Source organism: Hydra vulgaris, chromosome 03 (assembly GCF_038396675.1).
Source record: "Hydra vulgaris chromosome 03, alternate assembly HydraT2T_AEP".
Classification (NCBI taxonomy): Eukaryota; Metazoa; Cnidaria; class Hydrozoa; order Anthoathecata; family Hydridae; genus Hydra; species Hydra vulgaris.
Window position 1 is genome coordinate 57,299,769 of NC_088922.1, and position 10,232 is coordinate 57,310,000.

At 28.0% G+C, this 10,232-nt stretch overlaps 1 protein-coding gene across 2 annotated transcripts in view; it reads right to left on the reverse strand.

Annotated features, from left to right (window-relative positions):
• Positions 1–969: 969 nt before the first annotated feature.
• The window catches only part of LOC136078302 (uncharacterized), a 26,643-nt gene continuing 17,380 nt past the window's right edge, over positions 970–10,232 (reverse strand). The window contains exon 2 of one of the 2 annotated variants that reach the window (XM_065793787.1): positions 970–2,341. In XM_065793787.1, coding sequence (XP_065649859.1) covers positions 1,062–2,228 — 1,167 coding nt within the window. In that variant the 5' untranslated portion in view covers positions 2,229–2,341 and the 3' untranslated portion in view covers positions 970–1,061. The remainder of the gene's footprint in view (positions 2,342–10,232) is intronic. The other variant, XM_065793788.1, reaches the window with a different exon arrangement.

Genomic DNA, 10,232 nt, shown 5'->3' on the forward strand with positions numbered 1-10,232 from the left:
AAGCACTGCACATATGATACAAAGTTCCCATCTGAGGTTATTGGCCAACCTTTCATCGATTCTATAATAAATCATAGCTTTTCTTTAAGAGCAACGGTTTGCCCAAACTTATGTTTTCTTAGTAAAGAAGCTTACCTTACAGGAAAAGTACCAATAAATATTGAAAAACAAACAGACATAATGAAACTACAACCCAACATTTTAGCGGAGTTTGAAGACTTGCTGTAATTTTATATGGCCAACAAACAAAGTTTTTGAAGTTGAAAATTATGACTATGTTTTGTTGCTCCTGTTTCTTATCTCAGACTAAAAAGATTTATTTGAAGAGAACAAATATTTTCAAAATTAGTTCTTTATATGGAGGAGTGTATGTAAATATTGATTGCTTGGTGTTTTTAGTAAATAAAAACATTTTAAAACACATTTATTTCTCTTTTTATTCAAACTATGCTAAAAGGGGATAAGTTAAACAACTTTAATGACTTTTTTTTCATATGAAAGCATTGTAAATGCCAATAAGTAAGTGTGTTGACTACTCCCCTTTTAGCATCTGCCGATTTAAATACTCATAATACTTGAACAAAAAGTTTTGGAATGAGAAGGAATTTCGATCTACAAAAATACATTATTGGACATTTTCAAACTTATAACAATAATGAATGGGATTCAACTAAAGAATTAGCCTCATTTCTTTAATTATTGCCTAAATTTTAGCCAATAATTAAAGAAATGAGGCTAAAAAAGCTCTCTGTATCTAAACATTTTTCTTTTTCTGTATCTAAACATGTTTTAAATTGAACATTAAAATTAAAAAGTTTAGCAAAACCTTTCTTCGCTCCCAAATAAGCAAACTTTTATTTGAGTATAGAACATTGATATTTTTTTTTCTGAGCTCTGTATTCAATTTTCTCTATTGTAGTATTTTTATGCTTTTATATAAAGATTTTATTTAAACAAGACTATTAGGTTGTATCATAAATTAATCTTAAAAAAAAATAATAATAATATAAAAAATTAACAGATTAACAATAGATTAACAAGTAAAAAAATCTCGATTAAATTTATAAGGTAAACGTAATAACAACAATCATGTCATTTTTATTTTGAACTGAATCAGGTTCATATTCTAAAATGTAACCAAGTGAAATATTTGCAATATTAACTTTGCTAAATTGAAAAATAACTTTTTTTGTGTAAGGCGTTGAACTTTTATTAACATTTTGCAGCGAGAAAAAATCACAAAACTCATTGTCTGAAGTTTGATATGCTTCATCCCTTTCAAGGGTAAAAATAAATTCGGGAATTTCAATTTTAACTGGTATTTCAAAATTAAAATTTGATATTTCTTTTTTCTGATTGTCCTTTCCTAGTATCATCTCCAGCATTACTTTATTCGTTGCGTAAATAAAAAATTGTAAAACACAGCCATGGTACAACATGCTTTTATCTGAGGTCCAACTTTTTGTATTAGCGTTGTACTTCATTTGTAGTTCGTACTTGTAACATAATTTTTCATTTATTTTTCGTTTTTTTTCCCTGTTAGTTCTTTTAGAAGTAACTGCGGCATTTTTTTGTATAGAAGGATAGGAAACGGCATTGATATACCAATTAAGGTACCCGGACCAATTGCTAAAAATAGGATTTGTGTAACACAACCCATTTCTTAAAAATAATACATTCATGTATTCGTAACGACATTCTGAAAGCAAAGATTTGATGTTTTCTTCTGTTTGCTGTATTTCATTTGCTTCTAGCCAGTTTAAAACACATGCAAAAGCACTGTTTTCACTAAAAAGAAACTCATCATCTGACTTTAACAAGGTTAAAAAACTTAAGAAGTCTAACTCAATTAATGACTTATTATACGCACAACCTTCTAGCGGAGTAAATGTTTTTGCAAGAAATTGACTACAGTAACTTTTAACGTCTAAAAAAAAATCTTTGGTTAACAAATGTTCTAGATAGTTTTCAAAGTAAGCTATTTTATGTAACAGAAAACTACATTCGTCAACACTTGTAACAACAATATTTTTGACGATAGAAAGCCCACGCTTAAGAAGCGAGTCACACATGTATCTATCGGCATATTCTAAAACCTTTAACAATTTAATAGTTTTAATGTTGTCAATTATTTCAGGATTGTATAACGACTTAATAACCAATTTCACATACTGAATATCTCCAGGGTTAACATGTAGAAAAAATTTGTTCTCTTTTATTTCCAGCATATTGGAGTCGTAAAAGAGATTTCTGAAAAACCTGCTATTTATACAGAATACCAAACTGTGAATCGGAAGACTAATTTTTTGTGGTAAATATGATCCATGTTCAACTGTTGTACCTAAATAAAGCAAAATAAAACTAAACTATTTTTAAAGTAAAAGAAACACTTTTTATCCAAAAAAAACTCTATGTAAATCCTAATTTCTTTTCCTAATTTTTCATAAAGTGTGCCCACAACACACTGCTTCAGCATTATGTGTGTCGTTTCAAAAATATATCAAGAAAATATATCCCTCTCTTTCTCCAAAAAAATTTTAATGGACCAAAAAACAATATTTTGAATAGATCAGTTTACAACTAAAACAAAAAAGAGTTTTAAAGTAAACTATTTAGAGAACCATTTAAAATTACAAATGCTAGCTCTGATCAAAAAGTGGATAAAAGTAAAAGGTAAAAAAAAAGTAATTAAACTTTTAGCTTAAGAATATATTTCCAGTTTATATCTACAAAAATCTACTCCGAACAAAAAAAAATAAAGAATAAAGGGTGTTCACAAAAATGTATATGCCTAACACATTTAAATTTTGAACATATTTCAAATTAATTCAACACTTTAATAAGCCAATCCTCCTCACTTTAACTTTAGACCTAATTCAATATCACAGTAAAAGCCAATAATTTCTAATAGAGTTTAGTATAACGAATAATGCATTTAGCAAATTGTGTTAAGCAGTGGTTGGCAACCTGTTAAGACAGAAGAGCCAAAAGTAGCAGTTTACAAAGTTTTTGTCTAATGTGCAAACAAATAATAATTATGTATGTACATGGTCAACATTATATTATTTAAATGTTTATAGCAGGGATCGGCAACCTGCAGCTTGCAAGCATTGTGTGATTCTTTTGATGTAAAGATGGGCCTCATTAGTTCCATGCACAAAAATTAATATTATATCAAAATAAAACAGAGTTTTTAAAGAGCTACCAACATTTTTTTTTCAAATATTTATTCAAATCATCTACCAAATCTTTTCAATTACTAATTAAAAACTAAAAATTTCAACATTAAAAAAATGTGTGTGTATGGAGCTAAAGAGCCGCATTAACCGCAGGTTGCCGACGCCTGCTATTAATATTTAAATAATATAGTGTAGACTAAGTACTTACATAAATCTTTTTGTTTGCATAGCAGACTAACCAACAACAACTTTGAAAAAATAATAGTATTACGAGTAAACATTCCGTGTGTGCTTTTTTAGTTCTGTACGAGTTTAGTTTTTTAAAATACAGCACGGTTTTTAAAAAGTAGGAAGATAATTAGCTTTATTAAAATACTGAACGTTAAGCGAGTATGTAATACAGGACTGCAAACACTGCGTAATTATTCTTTTTTAAATAACTAAGCTTGTTAAATAAAGTAACATTGTTACTCAACTTGTCTTTACCTACCCCCTCCCCCTTGTCAACAAATGTGAAAAAAATTCAGACCCCCTCCTCCCTATTTGTTGAGGTAATTTAAGAACAGCCCCAAATATCTTCATCAACAAATTACGTATCTAAATAGTTAGATTTAGTACTGTTAAATAGAATATCATCTAATTATTTAAATATGCGAAGTTCATTCGAAGTTCTTCCGGAATACATGTTAAGACTTTTCTATTTTTTATTAATGTTATCATCGTTTTATAATAGCATTATATAATAATATTAAAGAATTTTATCAGTAATTCTATTTGAAGTATCTTTGCTTAAAATGCAATGGATTTTTTTTGTAAGTTTAACGCCAAATCTAATTAAATGCTTTTTCAATCAAATTTAATTTAATGCAATACCATGAACCAGTGAGAGATTAAAGGGGGATGATGAATACGCCTATCCCCCACCAGAATCTGAAAGTCCTAAATTATCTTAGAAATGAAGGATCTTTCTTTTTTTTTCTTGAGGCGCCAATCTTATACAAAATACAAAAAATTATTCAACACATCCCCCCTACCTACCTCCACCAAACTTTCTGGATCCTTCACTGCCATGGACAGCCCATAACTATGCTTAATTTTTAACATTCCAAAAATTTAGATTATGCAGATTTTAATTTCAACTGAAAGCTTGAGCATTTTAATTATTTACATTAAATTATAACATGAACTGACTTTTTAACATGCTGAGACTTTGAACGACTGATTTATAAATACTAAAATTATTGAACTTTTGAGCGACTAGTTTTTCGATCGGGTTAAATAACTACGACTATTTCCAAAATACTTTGTAAATATTTTAAATATAAAAGACGTAAATTTAAAACATAAAAAAGGTTTTCTAGCAACATTTTGAAAAAAAAAATTTTTGAGGATTGATCCTATTCCCATTGGCAGTACCAAAATAATTAATTTTAAAATTATGGATTAGCAATATCCAAAAAAAATAATACTTGTTATTTTTTTGATTAACTCACAAATATTACAAAACAAAAACTGTTTTAAACTAAAATATTATTTAATTACTCTTTATAGGTATTTAAATTAACTTCATATTTCAACTTACAGTTAAAGTTTACGAAATTTGTTAAAATAAACATGTTTAAAATTCACCAAACGTGACGGGTTTTTTAATTTCTTCAAATTCTTTTTTTATTTCGTGGTGTAGTTAATTAGCTAATTAAGCACTTGGTTCAAGAATGGCCAAAAGTCTAAAAATGGTTGATTTTAAGCTACATATCCTTAGAGCCATCTCTGGTGCTTACTTCAATGGCAACTTATAAAAGTTGTCGCATAAGTCTAGAACGAGTCATGTACCTTATTCTACATTTTTTTCTCCAAGTTTTTAATTTTTGTTTTGGTTGCTCACTAGTTCAAGACTTTAAGAAAAATAGTTAAATTACTTGAACATTATTGTCTTACTAATGGTTCATTCTCTTTTTTACTATGTTCCATAATTTCTCAAGCATCACAAAACTGGTCTTGAATTTTAGAGTGAGCAAGCATTAAAGATCCTTCATATAAACTTTAAATTCAGAAAAAATTGGAAAAAATTTTAAAGAGTTTTGTCACATCCGGATTAATCCAAAAAACTTTTGAATTGTATTGTGGATTACAACAACAAATCTTTCAATAAACTTTTCAAAGTTGATTTATAACCAAATTATTCACATAAAACGCTGGACAAATTATAACCAAGTGATTTTTATAATAAATAACTTTTTAACATGTTCTTTGTTTTTGAAGTTTAATACAAGTTTCAAACACAAACGTTGAAAAGTATGACAAGTTAATACTTTTTATTCGTAACGCAAAATAAACAAATACGAACGTTTTTAACAACATCTCGTACAACTTTAAATGTTCAAAGATTTCAATTTTACTTAAATTTTTAACAGCGGAATATATTTTAAGAAGATCTACTTTGATCAGAGTAGTTAAAAAAGTTGGAATATTCTGTTTGGAGCCTGATAAAAAAGAAATTTAAATTTTTGATTATTTATCACGCTTAAAAATTTTAGTTGATGTAGCGGCACTTATAATAAATGCTTACGGCAATCTTTTCTTGAAGCAGAGTTATAGGGTTATATTTTTATTTAATATTGCTTTATTTCTATAAATATTCGTTTTTTAAATAAATTAATAAAAACATGAATGTAATCAGCAATGCTGGATTAAGGGTTTTGGGGGCTGGGAGCGGAAAAATATTTGGGGCCCCATTCCTAAAAAATATATTTAAAAATGAATGCAAAAAACATAAGATTACTTTTTTTGTTTACAGAGTCACTTTTCTTCCTTTTACATTTGCAAATCAATTACTACACCTAAAAAATTTATATTTTTTAACAGTGTTCTTTCAATTGTCATTAAACAAAGAGCATTTAAGCGATCATTTAGCATTGAAGAACGGAGATCATTTTTAACTAATGCCAATTTTGAAAGTTCTTTCTCTGCACTACAATTGGTTATGGAAGAGTAAGAAAAGTCCGATATGCGATGTCAACATTGTGAAAAATTGATTCTAACTTATTCCTACAAATTGCTTGTAAACATTCAAGTGCTGATATATTCTTCTCATTTGCCATAAAATTGGAAAATTTGATAATTTCATCAGGAAATTGTGTATCTAAGTCTGAAGGATAAATACTACATAAGGATTTGGCAGCAGAAACAATGATAGGAACGATCATGGTCTAGAAACTAGTTCAAAAACCAAACTTTCTCTTTGTAGACTCGTTAGTAAAAAGCCTTTCTTTCAAGCACGTTTTTAATTTGTCTATGATTGGGAAAAAAAATTTATTTTAAATTCGTCACAGCTACCAAGAACCACTTTATTCTCGCTATTTTCACTAAAACCTAATTTGCGCTTATTCTTTCTTGAATTTTTATGCTTGTTCTAATTAGGAATAATGCTTGAAAACTTTTTAGCACTTTCTTGAATGTCGAGAAAACAGTTTGTTTTTCACGAACTGACTCCAAAAGAGATTTAAGCAATCGAACACCAAAAGCCAAATTTGCAGTTTTATCCTGAAATTTCATACTAGTAGCATCAAATAGTAACATTATTATGTGCCAAAGCTCCGTCACTAAAGCAACATCCAAAGTTGTCATGTTTTTAAAAATGCAGTGGCTTCGTTTTGTGTCTGATATTTTTTATCTTTATCCAGAATAATTGATTCTAATGTCTCAAAATTATTATTGTAATTTTAATGTAAAACTTTAGTAGAAATGGCTATTTTTGACCACATTGTCTGACTCAGGCTTTTAATAATACTTTTCCTGTCTTTTCCATCACCACTAACAAGACCAGAACATCTGCCATCTGTGAGTTGAAGAAGCTCAGAAATCGTACAGGCATTGGAGAAACTCAAAAAATCAGATGCAGTCTCACAGCTGTCAACAGCATTTATGCCAACTAAATTTAGAGAATGTCCTGCACAAGGAATATATTCAATGTTTGGGTTCTCATTTTTCAGTAGTGCTTGCAAGCGTTCGTGATTTCCTGACATGTTAGATGCATTGTTTGACTGACCACGAGCATCGTTAATGTTTAAGCCAAGCTCATCTAATTTTTTCTTGACAGCTTTTGCAATAGCCAATACGCAATGTCCACATGAAGATTCAAACTTAACAATTCTTTTTTCCACATCAGCTTCCTCGCTCACATATTGAATAATTATTCAAAGTTGGTCACAGTGTGTAGTGTCAGTTAATGAGTCGACAATCAGTAAAAAGTATTTAGCATTGGCAATTTCTCTACCAATGGAAGCCAGATCTTTTTTTGCCATTAAGAAGACAATTTCATCATAACTTGTTGATAAAATGTATGAAGCATTTCCTCAGCCCTGATTTCCTCGGTTTTGTATGTGTTTAGCAACAAATGGGTCAAATTTTACTAAGAACTCCAAGGTCCCGAGAAAGTTTCTATTACTGAAGTCACCTATTTCTTCTGAATCACCTCTAAGAGCTAGACCTCGACTGTATAAAAACTTCAAGCATTCAACAACTCTCCTTAGAACTTCCCTTCAATAACGCTTTTCATCTTCAAACTGTTGTTTTAAATGAATATCAATTTTTCCTTTTATTGTGACTTTTCCATAATAGCATTGTACTGCATAAGAATGCTGCTTGCTTTGTTCGTGTCTATGAATAGAACACAGTTCACGAGCCCAGTTGTTGAATCCAGTTAAAATTGTTGTCTGAATCTTGAAAAAGCAAGCAGAGGAAACGAAATATTTTTTCTGTGGATAGTGAATAAATAAGCCAGTCCCTCATTCAAACTTCACCAATTTTTAACTTAAAATAAAATTAGATAGGAGAGCAGCAGCGTTTTTTGGTATAACTTTTTGGGATTTTTCAAAATTTTTGTCTTCAACATTTTGATTAGGAAATTTTTTTATAGAAATCCAGTAGCGTTGTGCTTCTTTCAAATCCGCCCACAATGCTGGATCAGATTGATATATATTGACTAAATGGACTAAAAGAAAAAAGAACGGTGCAGCCTAAGTATACAATCAAAAATAGTAACACGTTTAACAATATTAAACATAACAATAATAACAATAACAATATCAATAACAATAATAATAATAATAATAATAACAATAATAATAATGGTAATGACAATGATAATAATAACTGGAATAGTAATAATGGTAATAACAATAATAAATTTAATTATTTATTCCTTCGTCTAAATTCTACTGTATTCTTACGTTGCCATATAATACGTTTTCTTGCTGCGCTGTTGAATTGGACAATACCGATATATTATTAATTGATGAATTATCTGTTACGTTCTGCAACTGCGGAATTTCTGTAGTTGGGTTTGATTCATTTGACACACATCGATTCTCCTCCCATGCTTTATTAGGAGATCGAAAAAAAGTTGTCAGTTTGGGGATTTTTTTTAATACTGCTTGCTGCCTGTCATATCTTTTTTTTTTTTTGCATTTTGCGTTTTAAGTTTCCGCTGAGATATTTTCTGTCCATTATTGTCCAGTTTTTGCAAAAATAATATTGCAATCTGAATTTATAATGCATTAGTGGTAAAAAAAAAAAAAAAAAAAAAATTAGAAAAACTAATAATTCAAAAAATATATAAAATATTTCAATTCATATTTACCAATAAGTATAAGTAAATAAAAAAACCAAACAATTATTGATTTAAGTGATATTATTTGTTCTCAAATAATAATAAAAAAATTTAAATCAAAATGTAGTCAATTTGCATATCCTAATAAATAATTAAACAGCTTTGTATTTATCTGTTTATTTCACTTTTTCAAGTAAAATGTTCGAACTTTTATCGAATATAGTTCGAATGTGTTCAAGTTTGAACATTTTTAAAAAGTTTTGAGATTTTATTTTTAACTACATGAGGAACGAATGAAACTAATTTGATTAGAAACCAACGCCGAGTTAATCCGGCTTTGGTAATATAAATTATTCTAATTTATTACCAATGCCGAATTAACTCAGACCCGGGCGAACCCGAAGCCTAAGTTAATCCGGCATTGTTAATTAATAATGATTAATTCTAAATTACAAAACTAGATTTTCATATATTTGATATATATATATATATATATATATATATATATATATATATATATATATATATATATATATATATATATATATATATATATATATATATATATATATATATATATATATATTATACAACAACATTATACCAGAATACTGTAATAAGAACAAAAAGTGTGTAGATAAATGTTTTTGTTCTTATTACAGTATTTTGGTGTAATGTTATTGTATAAATTATATATAATAACCCTGAAACCAGAAAAGGATTGTATAATTCTGTCACCGAAAACCATTTAACAATATCATAATAATATAATTAAATATTTAAAATAAAAAATACTGTTTAAGTTATTTTTGCTCTCATACCCCTAACATTAGGGGTATGAGAGCAAAAGCTTTAGAAAAAAACGGATCATCCGCCCCTGATATTATAATCTTTTTTATTTCTTTATTTGGAAACAGTTGATAAGATGAATAAAAAAGTTCTTTTCCAAATAAAATTTAAATTTTTTTTTACTCAATTTAAGTTTTTATAAATTAATTAGTCTTACCATATTACATTTTTACTACTATATCATTTTTACCTTATTAAAAGAAAACAACAAAGTTATATAACAAATTAAAGCGTTTCATAAATTAATAATAATTCATATTATAAATCATTAAAAGTTCGAAAAAGTATTTATACCTTGTTGGTTAAGATTGGAAAAAATTGAGAAGGAAAAAAACAATAGAAATAGCGTGAAATAAAGTCAGTTGACTGAAAAACTAAACTCATTTTGTAAAAGGAAATATAACTTTAAAATTCACGCTATAATATTTGTTATTTACTCTTTAAGCTAAATATTAAAAACTTTGATTTTGTCATATTTGTTAAGCTGCAAATTTAAAAAGAAAATCGGAAAAAGAAGTTATGAACCTTGGTCAGAGATTTATATCTTCTTTTTTTGTTTTTCTTCATATAACTAACTCATGATAGTTCTTCAA